This window comes from Ciconia boyciana, chromosome 8 (assembly GCF_034638445.1).
Source record: "Ciconia boyciana chromosome 8, ASM3463844v1, whole genome shotgun sequence".
NCBI classification, from domain to species: Eukaryota; Metazoa; Chordata; class Aves; order Ciconiiformes; family Ciconiidae; genus Ciconia; species Ciconia boyciana.
Window position 1 is genome coordinate 22,966,029 of NC_132941.1, and position 22,426 is coordinate 22,988,454.

Here is a 22,426-nt window from a genome sequence, read left to right on the forward strand (position 1 = left end):
GTTGTGTTCTCTCCCCACTTCAGGGCTGTAAGAGAATCTTATTTGTGTCATCAAATAAGGCAGCACTCAGAGAATAATCCCAGAAAGGCCAGGAAATAAAGAGTGTGGGTATTTTCTGAGAGGCGGCTAGAATACCTATAGCTGAAAGAGGACGAACAGCTTGATTCCTTGAGCATGTCCTTTATTGCTCTGTCATTCTCTTGGAACATTAGGGACTGTGTTTGAGAAGCTGCCTCAGTTTCAGATGTTATGCACCTCATTAATCAAAACACATCCTTTTGGAAGGCAGTTGATTGCAGCTTAGGCACAGAAGTGCTTACACCTCAGGATCCCTAGTGCCTGGAGGAGGGAAGAAGAGAAAAAAGACCTTTAATGCTATCACTGGCGTAGTTCACATTATCTAATCTACAGGAGCATTTGAAAATTGAGATTTATTTCCCCTGAAAAGCTTGTTCTACCAGAAATTGTGATGAAAATAATAATATTAAATAATATTTGCACTGGGTAGCTTCACTGTAGAGTATTTCAAATGAGTCACAGCCAGTCTAGGTTGTGCCAGGAGGTGGGAGGAGAAGAGGAGCAGGTAAATGCTTTGGAGAAAGGATTCAAAAGGGAGAGTGAGAGAGCAGGCAAACAAAGAGGAGGAAGCATGTGCTGTCTGTGTGTCTGGTGAAGTCACTGCTGATGGCTGTATTTCCTTGAAGTAAGAGCTTAAGTAACATCCTGCTGTTTTAAATGGCAGTTACCTTAGGCCAGTGACAGGTGACTCCTGGAAGGGAAAAGGTGAATATTTGCTTATGAAAGCAAAAGCGCAGAGAGTGGGAGGATTTCCTCACTGCTTGCAGTGGGCATTCATTGCTTGTGTTTAGCCTCCCTGCCTGTCTGCACAGTTCACATGGTTTCCTTTTCCTAGGAGGTATGATTTTAAATGTATAAAACAACAAACATTCTAGAAAGCCTCAGATACTGAATCTATACAAAAATATATGCAAACAGTCTCTCATATGGCTAAACAGATTCTTAATTTAACTCCACTGGTTTCAAAAGCTTTGCAGTAGTAAATAATTTGAACTAGTTAATCGATCTAAGAGCTTCTTAAATGTACCAGAATAAACAGTCATTCCCAAAGAAGCGCAGGGCTGCACTGATTGCCACCTCTTTTCCTCCTTTTCTCCAAAAAACCTCTCAAAGAACAAAAAGTAGGGAAAAGCCTGATTTTAGCTTTTTTCCACTGCTTTGGTCTCTATTATACGAGGTGCATTGTAGCCAGCAGTGAAAGGAAGAAGGATTCACATCTGGAGCTGTTCTTTTCCCAGGACCAACCTCCTGGGAGACATGCTAGTCGAGGGTGAGCCGCAGGAAGCGCTGACTCAGGTGCCCACTGGGAAGTGGGTTTCCCCGTGTCGTAGGGAGAGCCCACGCATCCCACACACTCCTTCACCATCCCAGTCCAGCCTCCCTCAATCCGGTAGGGGAGCTCTATGAGATGCAGCTTGCTTTTTTTTTGAATGACTTACACAGAACCAACCCCGCAGGGGAGAAATAGTAACGTTTTGCATGTCTAACGGGGAAGCAAGGCAGCAAAGGAAAAAGAAACCTTCCAAACCTTCGGTGGTTTGCAGACCGGTAGAAAACACAACGTGTTTCCCAGCAGGCAAACTTCTGCTAGGAAAGACAGGCACTCCCCAAGCCCCTGCTTTGCATGCAAGTGAGATTTTCAAGGTGAATCATTGTTTTTCCTCTAGATTTGGATTTGCCCCTTTACCATAAGCCCCCCTGTGTCTTCACAAGCAAACCTGCGACAAAGCAGCCACAACTCCAGAAGGAGAAAGGATCGTCAGCATCTAAGAGAAAAAGCAATCTTCTTGCTCCTTTTTTTTTTTTTAATGTTTATGCTGGTATTTTTAAATTCACGGCCGCCCGGTAATTTTTGCCGTTAAACCAAGGATGGCATTAAGCCTGGCACTGTCGGCTAAAGCCGAGCCGCGGGTGACTTTTGCTCAGCGGCAGTTCTGCAGCGCCAGGGCAACGCGGTCCTTGCAGCCCAGCAGCGGCAGCGGCGGCAGCAGCAGCAGCAGCAGCAGCAGCAGCAGCAGCAGCAGCAGCAGCGTTGCGGCGCCCCTTCAGCCACACACACCCTTGTCAGCCAGGCGTTGCCCTTTTAAGAAGCCTGGGTGCTGGCTCAGGTAGGCAGAGCCTGTGTGCAGTAGTCGCTCCTATGGCAACCCAATAGAATGGGATGGCTTCATGAATATTCCCAGGAGCAGGGGCTGCATGAGGAATAAGTGATGACAGTGATGTAAGCAAGCAGTGGCTGCTGCAGGTTGCAGTTCATTGTGTTACTGGCCGGCAGGTTGAGGAGTTTGAGGCACCCGGGCTTGAGCTTCGCTTTCCGGATGATGTCTGCCCGCCGGGAGGCACAGCACATTTGCATCTCGAAGCCAACATGGCAAGGCGGCTGCTGCTGCTGCCCTCCCTCGCCTTCCAGCCAGAAGTGTGTGGCTCTCCTCTAGACTTCTTGCCCAGTGCTCTGGATCTGAGCAGACAGGGATTGCAGTAACACTCACCAAGGGGAGACAAGCAGCAAGTAGCCAAATCGGGACAACGGAGGGGGGGGAGGCATTTTGCCTTCCCTCTTTTTTTTCCTTCCCTTCTGGATGCAGAGCCTGTGTTTTGATGCAGAGCCTGTGGATGCCACAGTCTGGTAAGGAGATGACACGCCACTCTCTGGTCCCTTCTGCCCCTTGAACTGGAGGCAGGGGCCTGGGGCAGTGACAGTTCCCCTCCTTGGGCAGAGCAGGGGGGTCTCTCCCTCTAACTGAACAGCAGCAGCAGCAGTAGCAGCATCGGCCATGGACAAGCTGCCCCCCTCCATGCGCAAAAGGCTCTACAGCCTGCCCCAGCAGATAGGACCCAAGGCGTCGATCATGGACGAGGAGGAAGACAGCGACAAGGACACCCGGAGGAAAAGCATCAGGCTGAAGCCCCTGCCTTCGCCCTCTGCTGGGAGCACCCGGGCACTCGGGGGAGACCCCGGCAGAGGGGGGGACCCCGGCTTCCTGGAGTCGGAGGCAGGCAGCAAGGGCGCCAAGACCAGCACCAACGGGGACTGCCGCCGCTTCAAAGGGAGCCTGTCCTCGCTGACCAGCAGGCACCTCCACGACGCGGCCGAGGAGAAGAGGCTGATCGGCGGCGAAGGGGAGCCGGCCTCCCCCAGTGAGGACAAGAGCCTCCCCGGCAGCGGGGAGCTGGAGCAGGGACTGCCAGCGCCCCCACCACCAGCGTCTCCCCCGGAGCCCCAGCAGCAGCCCCCCCGCGCTTGCTCCTCTACCTCTATCAAAGTGGAAGGAGGTGGAGGGTGCGACCAGATCACCCCAGATGAGGAGCAGAGGCTGGGCCAAGCTGGTTTCATGCAGAGGCAGTTCGGGGCCATGCTCCAGCCGGGGGTCAACAAATTCTCCTTGAGGATGTTTGGCAGCCAGAAAGCCGTGGAGAGGGAGCAGGAAAGGGTTAAGTCTGCCGGGTTCTGGATCATCCATCCCTACAGCGACTTCAGGTACAATCCCCCCCTCCTGGCCCACTCAAAACTAGCTGGCTTCCCCTACCATGCTCACACCTTGCCGCACAGAGCACACACCCAGACATAACTTTCCTCGTTAATTTCCTAGTCAGAGGAGCTGGAGGACACATCCGAGATCTGCTCCAGTCAAACAGTCTGCAGGTTTCATTTATATTTAAGCTTAATTTTAGTGTCCCCACACTATTATTAATTTGAAATTGTGTTTTTAAACCAACAAATGACTTCCGCTTTGGCTTTTTATAAAGGAAAGTCTCTCCATAAGTTCAGTGTAAATGGGGAAAAATGTTCCCACCTGATGCACAACTCTAGACTAAAAGCGTGGTTCTGCTGCTTAATTAGTCATACATCTCCACTTCAGAACATATGGTCTCCCTGATTAATGTTTCAATTCCCATTTTCGTACCTCAAAGTCCTCTCCATTCTCCTTCCCCAAGAGTTAGGGAAGGATGTTGCTACTGTTGCTGTTCCGTAGGGCTTCTTACTGCAGCATCGCTTGTCGGGAATTGATACATGCAGGGGATAGCAGAATTCATTAAGAAGGAACTTAAAACCTTCAGAGTCTTACAAAGAAAGATTTTCTCTTTTGCATCTGTAAATCCTTATTTGCAAAATTTGTTTGGATAGGGAATAGTTAACATTGTCTTTATGAAAGTAATGGCTTGCTTTCACTCAGCAACATTTCCATGAAGGTTAATAAGGAAATTAACTTGTAAGTCCTAGAGCCAATTTTTGTATAGTTCTGTGTAGCAGAGGAGTTGTGTTTGGGTATTTCTGAGTAAAGTATTGTGTACTGCACAGGTGAATTGTTCTCTGCAATATGTATGTAAAATACTGCAATCAATAATTAATTACTTAGTGCAATCAATGGCTAAGGTTTATTGCTTCAACTTTAATTACAACTGGCTTATATCTCACATTTAAAAGCACACAGCAGAAGAACGTTATTCAAACACATATCTATCAAACTACATGATTTTATTGAATTCTTGGACTCTTCAAGAAACCTTGCATTATTCCTTAAAATACAGTTAGCAAGATAATTGCAGCAAGGAGTTCCAGGATCGATTTGGGTGCCCAAAGACAGAAACGACAGAAACCTCCTGACATTACCTTTTAGGGATTTAGGAAGCAGTCCACACACTTAGAAGATTCAGCACTGGCACTGAACAGATTCCTTGATATTTGCTTGGATTAACAAATGTTATTAGAAGGCTACGTGAATTGGAAGACTGCACTGTCTTTTAAATTCAGTGCATTCAAGTGTCCCAAGCACACAGCTGACTGAGCATATGAGGGTTTCCAGTAGCTACATCATGATGCATAGTCCTTGCAAGTACAATCTTACTCAAACCTGGACTGGAAGGAGTATAAAATTGCCTCCCAGTTGTGACTGATCAAGTAATACCTCACAAATGCAGTGAAACATGAGAGTGATTAGCTTTAAAAAGAACAAAACCAATTATTTCATACTCTTGACTGTAGATCTTTGTATTATTTGCCACGAGTCTGGAGTTAAAAACTAACTACTGTGCTTTCTTGGGTTATTCTAGCAAGGTGTTCTCTGTGTGTCACACCCTCAAGGAATTTTGGGTTTAGTCTCTGGATTGTATTTGGATTTATGCAAAGGTAGCGTTCACTTTGCATACCTTTTATGTATCTGTATAGGGGATTTATTCCCTTCCATCTTTATGACTATGTTTTCAGCATAGAACCAGACTGGCAAACTTCAGTAAAAGGATTGTAGCAGTAGCTGAGGTAACCACCTTGCCCAAGGTGAGATGGTCCTAAGAGTTTATTTTTTTAAGATTCCTAGAGAACCAGTTTTTATTCCTTAAAACAGCACAATAAATTACGAGGTAAGTTTTTATTTCTGACATACTTGGCTATAGGGCCACTCCTTGCCTTACACAAAGGAATGAAATTTCCAGGCAAGCTAGACTCTCTCAAGCAAGATGATCATACTGAGTCTGCTAACACTCAGATGTTCATATGCATGCAGAGATATATGAATGCATGTATGACTCGTTACTATTAATAATAAAATCCTCCCCTGCTGTAGCTTTGTATTTGTGCAGAGAAAGCACAGTGAGTTGGTATCTGTACGCCAGTGCAAGATACTCTGCTTGAGGTCAGATTCCAGGTAGGCTGATATCTTGCCACTTTGTGTTTCTTCTAAATTGATGCCAGAAGCCTAGCACACAAATATGTGCTTTCTCCCTACTATTATATATCAGCATCAGATGGGGCAGTGGTATTGATTGTACAGGGAGACGTCTGAAGAGGCCAGGAGGAGTTGGATGCACTACTGTATGGTCAGTATTTTTATTTTCTGGGGAACTTTGTTCACCTCTGTTTCTAGGTCACTTGCAGCATATCTGTTTGAATATGACTGCCACTTAGAGAAAGTGCGTGGGCTTCCATGAAAAATGACCTATGAACAATGGCTGCCTTGAAGGAGAAGAGAGGGAGCTTTCCCAGATTCTGTTCGGGTTTTATATTCCCTTCTTCACTGAATGCTGCTAAAGCATCTGTCTTAGAAACAACTCACATGAATATGAATAACATTTGTTGACCTCTGAAATGCAGCAGATTGCACCAAAGAGCAGATATTATCAAAATATTTGCAAGAGCTATATCGTTGACCCAAAGGACTCTATTTTCTGCTTTGCAAATTACACAGTGCAATGCATGATTGCTCCTTGTTATAGATGGGTGCAGATTCTGGAGCGTTAAGATCTTGTAACAGGCATGAGTCTCCATGATCCTCCACTTTGCTGTCACCAAAGCTGTGCAGTAGCATTTGGTGTACAAGTCTCAAGTTAATATTTGAATATTTAGACCCAGATCTTGTTTTCTGTTTTTTTTGGAGAAACCAGTTTCACCTCTGAGAGTGAGGTGCATCTCCAGGCGTTTTGCTAGAGCTCCAGACCTCATGACTCCTGTCTCAGTACAGCTCAAGATGTGAACTTTTGAATGGAACACTCCAGCCCTATTTACTGGAGCTTGATTCTGCTGTGAAATGACACTGGTGTAATTCCTCTGCCTTCATGGAGCTGCTTCTCCTCCGCACCATGTGAGAGGAGTTCCGGTTTTAGAATAGAACTGAGGCTTTCATCGTAGTCTCATTAAATTATCATTTTAGCATCTAATATGGCTAACTCCAGTGACAAATCTATGGACCTCCAAGAGTAAAGCAAATTAATATAGATTAAGGCTCTCTTGATTTCTGCTTTTAGTCCATTGTGAGGGGAAAAGACACCAAATGACCTTTATAAAAACCAAACTCAGTGTCCCTGAGTACTCGTGACTAATGCAGTGGACTAGTTCTAGAAGCACTTAAAAGTTATCTTAGCAATTTCTAATGAAAATAAGAATACTAGCTCCTATTCTGAGGTGCAGATGTATGTGCTAGTGGCTTGAGTTTATTTGCATCTGTGGTTGATCGGACATCGGTGCAGAGACAAACTTTATTTCCTAGATCAAGATTTATCTGCGATTTTGAAAGCTTTTTCACTGGGTAGATAGAATTGTAATTTATTGCTTTAGAGGAAGCATTGATCCAGTACAATTGGTTTAGTAAAAAAATTCCAGACAAACAATGATCTATCTAGTTTGTAGCTGACTGAAGCATATTGGTTGTAGCTGCTATCCAGAATTGCTTGCAAAAAAGTGTAGCATGCTGCTTTTAGAAAGGCCTGAGAACAGATACACTATCTGAAGGACCAAAATACTCCAAACAGTGGATGTAAATAGAACTGCACATTATTCACTGCCCAGTAATCTATTAACTTCTTCACAGAAAAGAGAAGCTGCTGCCTTCTTGAAAACAATGGAAAATATTCCACTCAGTAACAGTCCCAATTTCAGATTGTGGAATTTTGCTTTCCACTGTTCTCCCTTGTAATACATGTCTGCAAACAGATCCTTTTTTTTTTCATTTGCTTCCTCTGCCAGAGCCTCCTCTCTGCTTGGGAACCTGGGGAGATTTCTGTGGCACCAAAAGAAATAGATGCTCAGGTACGATGTATAAGGTAGGGGAATTCCTGAAGAACAAAATCATTCGCTCCCCTTCATGCTGCTCCAGACTTCTAAGCAGTGTCATTCAGACTGCCTTCTCGTGGGGAATCAGTGGGATTTACTAATTATAGTACTAAGTACTGAACCCAATACCACTGGTGGGATTGAGCAAAAATGGGAAGGATGCATGTTTACCTTTTCCACTGTCCTGAGTAGAACTGATTTCCAGAGTGCCTCATGGAGTGCTGCTCTGTCTGTGGAGATTGTTTTAATTTGTAAGCTTTTCACTATTTTGTTAGAAGGGTAAACAATTTGTGAAGCATACAGCACTGCTCACTGACTTTGGCAGTTCACTTAGGTGGGTGTTGCTCTCCCTGCTCTCAGACAATAACACCCTTTTCTTTACCTGCTGCCCAGAATGCTGCTTCTTGTGCTGGCCTCGCTTCATGCCTGTCCACATTCAGAAGCAACCCACAATGGCAAACTCTGATCTTGTGACTTGCTCACTGCTCATAGCAAAGTAAAATGAAAGCTACCCATTGTGTGAGCCTTATGTACAGCAAATTGAAATTCTGGTTCAGTAAAACCTCTGCTTACAGAGAAAGGTCTGGGAAATAGTTGCATTAGTAGCAGAACCTGTGCCTGTCATTAGAAACAAACACAAAGTGCAAATCAGGCACAGGTTTATTGGTAGGCAGCTCATAGACTTCGCTGTCTTCTTTTATTGTTCGTGCTGATGGCAGTTGCCTCAAAATAGTGTGGGGACACTGCTAGCTGAGGACAGGGAGATGCTTTCTTGAAGTCAGATCTTGCTGTCTTTACTGCAGACAACTTTCCTGCCAATTCCCAGGGCAGTTTTGCTGGAGCAGAACGAGGGGATCAAACAGGAATAATATGAGGGATAATCCAAATCCCACTGAACAGCATGATTTGACTTCTGTTGTCTTCAGTGGACTGTGAATCAAGCTGCAGGAGAAGAAACATGGTTTTGTGACCATGAACTGAGGGGACCAAACTAGTGCAGCCATACTTCCCATGTCTGTAGGCAAGTCATCACATGCTTCATGCCCTAGTTCACGTCATGAGGTAGAGGATAAAAAATCCCACGCTAGACAATCAATGTGGGGATATAGGTTTTTGTATGAGCCATGTTCAGATGCTACAAAAGGCAGCATCTGAGAACAGGAAAGCCTCAGTAAATGAAACACCTCGGTGTATCACCATAATATGTTTTAAGACTATCATCATATAATATTACGGTATTTTCATGTATGTTCATGTGCAGAAAATGAGATGAAAGAGTATAAATAAATACTAAAGCAAACATTGAGATTTAAAGAAGTGCCATGATTAAGATTTCCTGCACAAACTTAATTCAGGCCCTTCGTACAAATCTCTGCCAATAGATGAACACATTATCTCTTCCACAGAAGCCCATGCCTCATTCAGTGCACACAGGGATGGTTCCTTTGTGAAAAACTATTTAACATTTTCTCCATCTCTCCCTGTAAGATAGCATACCATATTTATTTCATTTTATTCAGATCCTATTCTGAAAAAACAGGTTAATTTCCTTATGGGCTTTTTTTTTCTTTGGCACTTATAAAATAGTCAACTGTAATAGCAATAAATGTTCATTTTGCTTCCTGACACCTTGGCTAGGAAACTGGTACTATCATCCCCAGTTTATAGCGAGGTGGCAGAGACTCATAGAGATTAAGGTCAAAAACATTCATTAACTTGGTATAGCCAATTTGAGGACCTGTTTTGCAGAGTATGTAGCATTCCATAGCATACCTTGTGTTCAGAACTCTGCCTCTGTGGGTGCTTAGTAAGGAATCAGACATCGCTGTGACCCAGAAGACAAGAGCACAGAGGTAATGACTACTTGTTTTAAGCGTAATGGGTGCTTTAAGAAGATTGGGACATTCTGATTTGGACCATTTCTTAGACTTGCTTGGTGAGCAGCCAGACTGAGAAATAGGCATGCCGATCCCACCCACCCTCTTCCCAAGGCTCTGATGTTTGTTAGTTTGTCTGTTGTTAGGGAAAAAAAAAAAAAAATCATAGCTGTAAACAATGACGTTGTGTTCTCTTTAATCATCACCTAAGAATATTATTCTAATTACAGTTTTGGATTGAGCAATTTGGCTAACACCTCTGCAGGAACTTTTTGGCAAAGGTGGAATCTCCAGGGCACCGCTCATCTGCCCTAGCCATCACATCTCATTCTGCAGTTCCTTATCTCTTTTATTGCAAACCTTCCAGATTGTGCAAGAAATGAGCTCCTATAGAAAATCTCTTTCCTGCACACGTCTGCCTCAAGCCCTTCCTCTCATCTTGAGTGAAACATGAATTCTGTGGGAAGAACTGTTTTGAATCATGTAATGACTGTAACATAATACATGCGTACAGCTAACCTCTGTTCTGCTATCTCATAACCTGAGCTTTTGACTTTACAGTCTAATTTTTAATATAGTGTTTTTGTACAGTTGTTAAGGTTTTAAAAAACAAATAAATCCTCATCCTCATTATAGTAATAACTCTGGGTTCATTAGCACGTATGGATCTTTCCGAGATGCTGCACTGCCCTCTGCTCTGAATTAAGCAATGGCTGTAGCAGGTAGTTACAGGAAAAGAACAATGATGCACCAGATTCTTGGGTTACTCTTCAGGCTTCGAAGGGTAACGTACTCTGCTTATTACAAACTCCCTGCTTGTTTTCTCCCCAGTACCTAAGCATGATGCCTTCTGCCCCGCTCTCTTGAACCTGTTGTTTTCCCCATCCCTCCCTTCAAGTTTGTGTTTTCTATCCCACCAATCCCATCTCCATTTCCTAGGGTTCTTGTGGCAGGTTTCTCGTCCAGCCAGTCCTAGCTTCAAATACCCAGCTTATCATCTGATCAGTTTTCCACCTCACCTTAATTTTTAGTAATGCCTCGTGTCCCCCCCCTGCAGTGTTCCAGTTGCAGTGTGTTGCACTTGACACCTTACTCAGTCCAGTTCCCTCCCTTGCCAGTCTCCATCTTTATCCTTCAGGTTTTTTTCTGGGTGGGTCTCCCCAGATTAGTTTCCTCTCCTTCTATATATTCTTAGTTGCTATCATCCTTCTGACTCTTCAAACAATCTCAGTTTTCTTAGTCCCTGCTTTCCTTCCTGATTTAAGAATGGATCATTTTGCCTAGTAATTTAAAACCCTTCCACATTATCCCTCTTTCCATCTTTGGACACTACCAGTCCAGCAATGTTTAGACAAACTCTACTAATTTTTTATTTTTTGAACTTGAAATATCTCAATTGTTGGAGCTAAGCATTTAAAATGATGAATTTGTATAGCAGCACAATCTCCACTGCATTAGTGTGAAACAGATTTTATTTGAGGCAAAAATGTGTTTTCGAAAGGTGGTTATTGGTAGGCACACACAGAATCAGTGTAGGACTTTTCACTACTATTATAAGCAGGTAAACTTAAGTTTTCAGTACAGTGTTATTCTAGTTAGGTAACTATGTTAAGTGCTTTCTGTTGCACTGAGTTTTTTCTGCTTTAGAGTCACTTCTGCTGCACTGAAATCCATTTATTATACAGATAAAAGAGTGATCTTTGTCTGGAGATAACATAGTGTCATTTTAGCTTGAAACCATTGAAATTCGTCTTTGTTTCCGATGTGTTATGAGCATCTCATTAGCAAGCTCATGAATCCCTCAGTTTGCTCCTGAAACCAACTATCTGAGCTCTCATCTCTGCCGGAACACAGATTTCTTCCTTTTTCTTATTTTTGAAAGCTGTGTTGGTGCCAAGGCAGTTATAGGTCAATTGAGTTATTGTTGGTTCTAATTGGCACTCTAACAAGCTATTAAATCAATTTACCTACAGATGAATGTCACTCAAAAAGAAAGGTGCCAACTCCTTTTCTGTCTTTGAGAACTTCAAAAAAACCCTTTTCCACTGATGAGTGTAAGGGAAAGACCACTCTGTAGGGAAGTGGCTAGTGAGAGCACAAGATTTCACCCCTAAATGTTTACGCCACGAGGTCTATGGCTGAACAAGGTCCAGGCTGTTCCTGTGTGCGGAGGGGTGAGACTATTTCCAGAACTCAAGGCCAAGAGGAAGAATTAAGAAAATCACCAACTCTGACAAATGCTCTTATATCCCTTCCCTGGTTTGTAATAGAGCATGGGTTTATTTCCATGTAGAGAGACCTACCTCCTCTTCTCCTCCTTTATTGGTTCTCAGTGTCCCACATGTGTCCCTGTGACTGCTGATGCAGGTGCAGTATCCACAACCATCTTTCAAATCAGGCAGCACCTGGCTGGTGACATCATTACCTTTTTGGTGTCCAGTGATCTATAACTTCATGAGATTTACTTGCTCTGTGTTACAGAAGACTCAGAGTTTTTATGGTGAATAGGGTTGATTTAAGTTCTGTTCTGAAACCTTTAGATAACCTCTTCCTCTAGCAGCCATACAGTACTCATTCCCACATTAACTGAGCATTTCTTAGTGAGATGGTTGTAAAACAGTTGCTTTTCAGCCTACAAGTTAGGACAAGGTTTCTTGACCAAGCAGCACTGCAAGTTCATCCTGGGGTCTCCAAATCAAAGCTGCTTTATATATGACAAGCAGTAAGAACTGCTCAGGTATCCTTGCTTAAGTGGGCATTTTTTTTTGGTGAAGCAAAAGGTAGATGAGAACGCAGCTTGGCTCTGTGCAGCTCTACAGCTCTGCAGTGCTGACAGCACTAAAACCCAGGTTTTGTCAGCAGACAAAGCCGTTAGGACTCCAGAAACACAGAAGAGAGAGCAGATGTGTGCTGGGCTAAGAAGGTGCTATTATAGAGACCTTTTTCTGCCACTTTTCCATGTTGAATGGTTTGCTACCTGGGAAGTCCTTTTACAAATTGAGATTATTCATTCCATGCAGTATATTCGCAGTGGCTGACATCAAATATGGTCACCCCATGCCTAGTATTAGCACCAGACTGTAGTAAAAACAGGCTGTTAACTCCTGAAGAGATGCTGCCTGCAGCAGGGGAAGACAGTGCTGGTGAGAGCAAAGCAGATGAGCATCCAAAAGGGAATTCCAAGGTCAGCTCGAGGGCCCACCACTTGGACATTATAGGGGCACAACTGCTTCCCCAGCGATGCGCAAAAGCTAATCTCATTTGTGGTGACTCGTCCAAATGTGCTAATTAAGGATTTAAATCTCTGCCTCTTTGGATGGAGAGGTTGTCTGTGTTTATGCATCTATTGTTAAAGAGCTTAGAGGCAGGAGAGGTGCTGCAAGTTGCCAGCTGACTCTAGTGTAGGAGCTATAACTCCTTTTTTTTTCTTTTCACAGCTGTGCTCAGGGTTCTTGTGACTGCCAGGAAATCAGTAGTTGTACACTGAGTAACTCCTCATCCCTGTTCGCAGCTCCAATGAGGCTGTATGCAGAGGAACTCTGATGCGATTCAGTTTTCCTGGTGAGAGCTGCTGAGCACTGTTACAGGCTGATGCTCAGTTCCACCCCTGCATGTTTTGGGGATGGAAAGCCTAGCGAAGTGCATTTAGGTTTGCCTGGGTGTGGGAAAGAAATGTCTTGCAAAGTTATCAGCTCTCCGAAGCTGTGAGGGAGATAACAGCTGCATTCCAAAGACTCAGGGACTCCACATTAATAGTCCCTTCCTCCGAGCTGTTACTTCACACGTGATTTCAGGGCAAGGTGCTAACTCATCACAGTGCTAACATCATTGTTACCCAGTGCAATGTCTCATCTGCAAAGGAGTTGTGTATGCGCGTGTGTATGTGCATGTCTCCGGGGGATGGGAGGAAGTAAAGGCCCCTAATTATCCAGCCCTGCTCTGCATGTTCTTTCACCTCTCTCCACCTTTGTGACTAGGCTGGAGGGATGGTGCAGAGCACAGGGGTGTGGGCTGAGTGAGCGCAGTGACATCTTGGCTCTCTGCAGAGAAGCAGAAGTTGCATTAGGCATAGTGAAGCAGTGCAAAGGTGACGTTTCCTGGCAGTGTCAAGGTTTGGACTAGCTCTCCCAACAGCCACGATGATAACAGAAATGATAATGATGACTGACCCTATGCAGCTTTTTTAACAATAGCAAACGCACTTTCATTAAGCACAAATTCTTGATGCTTGATCATTCCCCCTTTGCTTTAAAGCACTAATGCGTGCACAAGTTATACTTCTATTAATAACAAGAGGAATATTTTTTTCCATCCCTGGTTTTTTGTGAATTGTGGGGAAGGGAGGAGAAAGGACCAGTCTAGACTACAGATCATGGTCTGTTCTCCTTGATGCCTGTACAAACCATTTGTATCGTTCTCCCATGCTGATTTAGCTGTAGATACACTTTGAATCATAAGCAATGTATAATGGATAGAAGGACAAACTGGAAGGAAGGTCAGGCATCTGGTTTTGACCCTGCGAGCCATCCTGAACAGAGTACTCTGTGCCTTGATTTCTCCAACTTTGGAAAAGGGGTGGTGGTACTGCCAGGGGCCATGGAAGATGCTGTAGAACTCTAAAATATTTTAACATAACAGAAGATGCCACAGTAGATGTCAGCAAGGGTGTGGTTAATATCTACAAGGCAGTTTCATGAGAATTTCTTAATGATTATCCTTTTCTGTGTACTGCTGTAGATTTGGTTACATTTCCTGTCCATCTTTTGTTAGGACCACAAAAATTAGTAGATCCATGTACTGTTAGGTGGTTTCTGAATAATGGGTTCCTTTGTCTTAATAAGGAAACTGGTTACCAACACCTGTATAGTTCCATGTATGGTGCTATATCATGCGGCACATTTAGAACTAGGCTGGAAAAAGATAGGAAAAAAGCCTGCAAGGGGAAGGAGACGAGGTGAATTTTACCTTTTGTGTCTGTAAATGAGAATTGTGCACCCCCTGCATGGGGTTTGGAGATGCTCTAAAAAGAAAATGTTCCATCTTTTCCTCACTAGTCAGGGTGAGGTGCAGGGTGTGCTACCCTTTTCTTTGGGAATATATGACTTCTTGACTTTAATAAACACTCCCAAATAAAAGGTCTGGCACAGGAGCTGGCAAGATGTCTGTCCTTTTCTGTGGTTTGGCAGCTTTAGAAAACATCCTCTGAGCTCGCCGACTGTTGAATCTTTCAGATAACCTGTTGTGACCCTTGGCTTTTAGTGCAAGCACAAGTGTGCTTCAGATCACGCCAGCCATGGTTAAGGTGATACACCATGTATGCTATGGTTAGAAAGCAGCTAGGCTTGTTCCACAGTTGGGAATTGGAACGAATGCCTGGGTTGAAGACCAACTTAAACTCCAGGTTTGGCAATGACTGTTGGCTCAACCCTGACTGCATTTGGAAAGTTTCTGGTCCTCAGTTTTGCAAAACCTCGTGTAAAGTTACATTGTTCGTAGCTTCTCTCAGTGTATTCCCGTTATGACTAGGTTCCTCTGCTATCTCTTTGCAGCACAGGCACTCCTCTCTCATCTACTCCGGATCCATCACCCAAATGGGGCGAATTCCTCTAGCTTCTTGTTGTCTACGTATATTGATCGAAAGTTGGGCCAAAGCCTTCCAAACAAGGGCAGCTCTGCTGGTTGCATACTCCTTTTGCAGCACAAACAGGAATTTAGGCTAACAGTGGCAGATGTGGGTACGGCCTAGGGCTTCTGCTTTTGAACAGGAGATCTGGAAGCCTCATCTGCAAGTAAATTCACACAGCAAAATCTGCACTGCAGTCAAAAAAAAGATTTGCCTTGACATCATCTGCCCTGCTCTGAGATCTGCAGTCAGTCAGGAGAGCAATGCACAGCTCCCAGCCTTTCTAGCTCAGTAGAATTAAGGCTAAGCTTCATCATGAGCTAATGCAAGCTGTTCCCACCCCAAATAATTGGCTGCTGGATAGCTTTGTGTCTGTCTAACCATTACTGCATGTGGGTGGATGTGTTATGTGTGTGTGAATGAGTCTGCTTTGGGAATTAATACAAAACATTGGGGGTGCATCTAATAATACAATACCTCATGAGTGATGTGAATGTGAGAAGCGTAAAACAGAGCTGAGCATGTCAATCATCTGTACAAATATCACTCTCCCTGGTACCACGGAATGGTGATTCGCACATCCAGACCACCACTACCTCTTTTTTGCTCTTCCTCCCACCCTAAAACACCTGAGATGTCTTTCCAGTCCTCTGTTTCCCATAGCCAAAATGTAAAGGCAGGGAAAAAAAAGCAGTGAAATTTATCAAAAGCTCAGTCCCCCAGTCAGCACAACCCTCTTTGCAGGGCAGAGCACCCCATGGTGAATAGGAAATGACAGAGGTGTTGGCTTGTCCATAGAGATGAAAGACAGTGCCTATCCATGAGCATAGCTGTTGGAGACACTGATGTATAGAAGCCATGCATGACTTGGGGAGTCGGGAGATGTAACCCCTCTGGGACTTGGCAGCTGTTATAGGGTATTATTTTCACAAGGCTGAGCTGTTCTTAAACACTTCCTCTAGTGTAATCATCACACACACATTTTCTCAGTAATGGCAAGCCATCAGCATTTCTTTCCAGTCTTCTTAGATAAGATGTACAGAGACAAGCTGTGAAAGAGCTGAACAAGATGCCTTGACGTTAGTCATTCACATTTCCTCAGCTTGGCCCACAAATAAGCTTTAGGCCTTGCTTTCTGTACACATCCTTGTGGCTGAGTTTTTTTCAGGGAAAGAGCACCTCTTTCAAGTAAGGACAGGTAAGTGGAAACTTGTGCCTGCCCCAAACTTGGATACTAAGATCTGCAGTCCATTTAGGGAAAAAGACATATGGTTGGCTATACCTCTGGTTGTAATGGTTCAAGGTGGAGCATAGCTTTCCTACAGCTGGTCACAGGAGGAGGCGAGAGAATTCTTCACAAGCTCTTTGAAAACTTGTTTTTGAAAGGAAAAATATATATGGTCCTGGTTAGCTCAGAAGGCGGAAGGGAAGATACTCCAAATAAAGTAGTTTTGTAGTAATATAAACTTCCCTGATCATTCAAAATCCATGGCTGTTGACAGAGCAGACTACTAGCCTTTATAGACAGCCAGATAACACTGTGAGTAATTTTAGTACAGTTTAAATGGTGTGCTTCAGCTTTATTCATACCCTGCCCTGAAGCAGTAGTTGTATAGTGTTCTGCTGTGTACTGCTTAACTGCTGTGTTTCACCCCAGAGTTAGCCTTGCTACAGTGCTGGGTAAAATTAATTCTCCACACATTGGGGTTCTTGTGGATGCAAAAGGATGCATTTCTTTGAAATTAGTTTTTATCAGTAGGCATATGGAGCCAAATTCCTCGGTGAGAATCCAGCTAGACACTGGGAATCAGTTTTACTCCTTGGAGCTACTTGTAGCCCATCTCTCTTGTATACGTACCTCTAAGGCACATATGGGCACTGTGTCTAGCACTGTCTGAGCCCTGCTAATATTGCACTGTAGTGAGAGATACCAGATTACATTCACATTTTGATGTTTGTGGAATGGATCTTTAAAGCAGGATTTAGTGAGGCTAGCTCTTTGTTGCTACAGTGGAAGTATTTTAGAGCACTGAATTTTCTGCTCTTCACCCACAAAATAGCTATTTCTGATTCAGTGATGTCTTTCATAAAGGAGATCCCTAATTTACAGTCTGAATATCTAATGAGCTAAAATGGTTTTGGATATACTTGAGAGCAGAGCTAATCTCCTATCTGCTTTTCCTGGACTCCAGTGAAAGACCTTTTGCTGTTCCCCACTGAAATTGGGGAGTGCTGAGGATGTTGGTTCGAGTGACTTGCAGAGCTTTCTTCCAGGTACCCTCATCACTGAACTATCTTTATACTTCTCTTCCTTAGCCTTCCTGTGATCTGTTGAGTGCCAGCCAGTTGGGCTGAGTCATATCACATATATTTCTGGTGGGATGAATTTGAAAGAACACAGAGGAAAACCCTAGCTTTTGCCTTACTACTAAGCTTACTTAATTAGAAGAACTCGGTTAACTAAAAAGGAGAAAAACACAGAAGTCACGTAATCAAGCGTTATTGAAGTGCACAAGTTCCCAGCTAATTTACATAATATGCTAGCGCATCCTTGCTCCTCCTGAAATCAAAGGTTAAGTCAGTGCCTGCTACAGTGGCCTTGAAATTGGGTCCTGTATGTGTAGAAGTAAAAAACTACAAGTATATTTCAAGTTTTAGAGAGGAGGGCCTTTGAGAGTGCATTCTTGTGTTGCTTCTTGGAAAAGCTGGAATTCATTGAGACATTGCTGCCATTCTAGGTACCCAAAACAGGGCAGGGAACAGACCTGTCTCTAGGCACCACAAACAAAGCATAAGACATGTCTTTTCTTTTAAGACACAAAATGTAAAAGTCTGGAATAGTCTTTTGTGGCTGTAACTTTCAGTATCCAGAGCATGGTTAGGTTCTTTTGGGGTTTCTTCTTCCAGACTCAGGACAAGAAGTACATCTTTCTGGACTGGGGAGGAGGGCTGTGGCAACCGCAAAGTGCTGTTGCTCATCTTGCAGTTGTGTGTGCTTCTCTGGGCTTCAGGCATGAAGAGACCCTATCCTCACCAAAAGAGGAAAAGAAAATAGAAAGAGGTCTGTGATGAGTTCCTGCCTTGAAGTAAGGGGATTTAAAATTTAAAACAGGATCAGGTAGATTTAAAATATGCACTTACACCTCAGTTGTCAGTGGAATCTGCACCTTAAATAGCCAGGAAAGTGCTTGAATATCACTGCCTTGGAATAGATACTTGTCCCGCTATCCTTTTGGTAATTGTTTCATGTGTCAACAAAACTACTTGCATGTTTCAGTTATATCTGAATTCTGTGGGAATTATATTGGTCATACATCCAAAAATCTTTAAAGAGAGGTGTTATTTCACATTCACTTTGTAGCATGTCTGAGCCCTGATGCTGAAGTGCAAATACAGGGTTTTTTTTCATTATTTATTGGGTTTTCATTACTATCATAGCTGTACTATCCCAGATGTTTGTAGAAATAGCTTTTTAATATTTCTGTGGAATAGCAAGGATAAGTATTCCAATTTTATGTCTGGAAAACTAATATACAGAGAAACTGCATTATTTTCTAGAGAGTTGCTCACAGGCTCTGAACTTGAGTTGTGTAGACAGCACAAGTAGTTCCTCAGTGACAGGACTGTTGTACCTTTTTCTGCCGTGTCCCTCTAGGTAGGATGGGAACTGGCAGGCTGGAGCCTCCTTGTTATGTATTGATGGAAAATGGGCTGCATCAATCTGAATATATTTCTGAAACAACTTGTTTCTGGCAGGTTGTTCATTCTAAAAATATATTTATTTCTAATTGCTGAGCGGAATGCTTAATGAATTCTTCCATCCCAAGAACAATTAATCAAAGAAATGATTTAGGGCTGCCATTTGCTCCTTCAGGGCTCAATGGCTGTGTTCCATTGACTTAAATAGAGCAGATCAAGCCCAGCCCATACTGGAAAAGATTTATCTAAGCATTTTTTAATGGTGCCCATCACTATTTGTCTGGATGTCTCTGGCAGAAGAATACTGTATATATTGGAGGAGCAGCACTGGACGTTAGAGTTACAGCAATCTGCTGTGTTTTGCAACCAGTGTTTTCCTGTTTTGTGTATTTTTTAAAGAGAGGTATTATGCAAACTCCCATTGATTGTACTGGGGATTCGGAATGGTGAGGAAAGAAGGGTCTGCAGTTACAACTTGCTCCAGAAGGTTTCTTGACTGGAACAAATGGCTGGAGAGGACTGTGTGGGTCACTGAGACTCTGCAACATGGATTAGAGCTTTGATAAAGGAGAATCCCCTGAGAATCCCCACCACACCACAAAGATGTGCCCTTTCTACAAAAGATCAAAAGTCAGAAATTTGCAGTGCGTCCTAGAAAGAGTCTTGGCAAAAGGCAGATATGTGTTAAGTGAAAATACCCAGATCCCCTAGCACCTGCTTCCTTTACAGGAGTGTTACATACTATGCTCCACATCACACAGGAAGATGAAAAGCCAAAATGGCTCCTACCAATCTGACATGAGGGGAGAGGCCTTACATGCCCCAAATCTGGCCACTGAATTTTTTATATTCTGTATAATTGGTGATGCAAAGTGTCCCGTTTGGGTGGAGACTTTGTCTGACTGTATAATTTCTAGGGGAGTATGTATGTCCAGTTCCTGAGTTTTCCATTCTCCTATCTCAGAGCATTCACCAAGTCCTCCTAATTTTTCCCCAAGTCTCCTGCTGCCCTTAGGCTTCTACTGGGTTTCCTCATTTCAGTCAGTTCGATGCAAAAATGTTGTGGAGACACCAAATAATAGTTTCTCAGAAACTGAAAAGGGTTTTGGAGCACTGTGGCTCCTTGCATAAGGAACTGCCTTTCTGTGGAGCTGAAGTGCTAAGTTGTGAGCTGAGTTGAGTGCCCTTAAGACACTGGAGTGGATGTTGGGATTCCTGGTCTCGCTTCTGCTTTCTGCCGTGGACCTCTGTGTGAGTGACACACTAAAGAGATAACTGCTTCTCCGTGCCTCAGTTTCCCCAGCTGGCAGATGCTGATGCTGAGACTCAGCCACCTGCCACAAAATGCTTTGAGGTCAAAAGGAAAAAATCGCTTGTGAGCTACATACTGTTTCAGTACATGCAGTAATTAATTCAGCATCCAATGTTTGGGGGGGATAGTGGATTCACATGGATGCCTTAGTTAAGCATAGCCTTAGCACAGTGTGTTTCTTCTGAGACCTAAAATAATCAGAGGCAATTGGACTTTTTTTCCTTAACTGCTGCATTTTTAGAAGGTGATTCATCTCTTGTCTTGGGTCTTGGATACCTGAATAGCCCCCCAAGATCCCAGCATCATTAGTCTTTTTGAGGTTTCATTGAGCTCCAATCCAGCTTGAATAACTCATTGCAAACAAGAGTCTGATGTTAGCAGCAGGAGAGTTGGGGAGGAAAAATATTTTCTGCTTTTGAAACTGAAACACACATAGTCACTACCTCATTATCATTTTAGATGTCTTACTCCCTTCCACCCCACTCTTCCCCACAGAAAGAAGCTTATGGCTGGCACTTTGTGCTGAAGCTTGTCTGAAACAGCGACACCAGCATTAACATTTCTCACTAGGTCTGAAAGTTATGATGTAAATCAATGTTCTCCTGTTGATTCTCATGGAGTAATACTGATCAGTAGGAGCTGAAGTTTGGAAACAGTAAAAAATATATACCTCATGCATCCCAGTCCATCGTTCTTACACATTGCTCCTTTGGCATTTCCTCAGCCTCTAACGCTTGAAGCCATACTGCTGTTCACAGAGTAGGCAGAAAATTTGCTCTAGAGTTGGCATCCCCGTTGGTCAAAGTGTTTTTAATTCAGAAGCAATGTCTGTTAAAGAAGACATTTGACTTGCGAGTGTAAGTTGGGAGTGAACTCTCTCTTCCAGGTGGTCTTACCCCTGTGCTATGTAACCACTAGGTCTGTGGTGAAGTGCCCTTGTCAGGGATGAAAGCTACATGCCTGGAACATGTTCTGTCACTCTGGCTTTCTCTCTCCTCAGTGAGCATGTGGTTTAGGAAGTTTTGAGCCTTTAGAGTAACACATCTTTGAATATGATCATTCCAGCAGACCATTGGAAAACCCAAAACTACTTTCTATTATCTCCTTCTGGCAGCATTTTGGATTCCCATCCTGCCATTAAGCAGGAAAGAGGTTAAACTTTCCCTCCCTGCCCCATCTGGCATATCCAGGTCTCATGCAGAGTGGTAGGAATAAGCGTGCATGGGTGCTGAAGTCTGGCAGATGCTGTTGCTTGTCTCAGACATAAATCCTGGTAACTCTAAAAGTTGAAGCAAGAATATGAGAGAGCACGCGTGCCTTACCCTGCAAGCACAGATGTATCTCACTGAGTAAATTGCTTCATGTAGCTGAACAACAGCTGGATCAGGCTCAGGTTTGATCCATCCTCAGGCACAGGAAGCTCTTCCTCTGTTTTTTTGGTCTTTCACCGTAAACTGGATGTAAATGGCCAGCTACTCAGCTAAACGACATACATAGTTGTTTCTAAGGCTGCTTAAGCCCACTGGTGACCTGCTGTGGAGATGGTTGTCCTGGTGGTTCATGGTTCAAAAGTTATGGTGGGTAACCCAAACCTGGGTCTCTAGGAGCCTCTATGAAAGCCTAGATGTTGTAATAAGAGACCACCTGTTTCACCCCGCTTTCCATTTGGGGAGCCTGGAGTTGTGATTCCTAATCAACACCAAGCTGTGGCATAGCAATACCTAGGAGGAACATTTTTAGCATCTCAGATGGCTAGAAGTCTTTTTCTCAGCCTGGCAGATGACTTAGCTATCTGTGGCATGCATTTGTCACCTCTTTGTGGCCTACTGCAGAGCATGAGGGCATACATTTGTCAATCCAAAGCAAAACAACAGCTAGCAGAAAGCAGAGCAATGACCCCTCACTGTTCCCCACTTTCTAAACTGTTATTCTTATCTAGTTATGTGACTTGTGTCATCTCTCTGCCCTATTTTAGTGTTTAATTTTAGTAAATTTGGGTTCCTAGTGGTGAGGCTGACATTCTCACCTCATGTAAACTCATATTATGTCAGGAGAGCCATGTCAATATAAAATAGTTAAGAATCCAGCCTGTCATCCTTGTAACTTCCCAAGAAGCTAAGTTGGTGGAAGATAGACACCTGTTCCATCAGTTAGTGTCATATGTCCTCTGCCACTCTTGCAGTAGCATTTACTCTGAACTAATAGACATATGTACATATATCTCTATAATCTATATAGATGTAAAGTCTGTACCTGCAGCACTGAATCCTGTAAGTGTGAGTTGCTGTTAATAC

The 22,426-nt window shown here is 43.5% G+C and overlaps 1 protein-coding gene across 1 annotated transcript in view; it reads left to right on the forward strand.

The window, feature by feature from the left end:
* Positions 1–2,852: 2,852 nt before the first annotated feature.
* Positions 2,853–22,426, forward strand: part of HCN4 (hyperpolarization activated cyclic nucleotide gated potassium channel 4) — a 104,596-nt gene continuing 85,022 nt past the window's right edge. The window contains exon 1 of the mRNA XM_072871667.1: positions 2,853–3,556. Coding sequence (XP_072727768.1) covers positions 2,853–3,556 — 704 coding nt within the window. The remainder of the gene's footprint in view (positions 3,557–22,426) is intronic.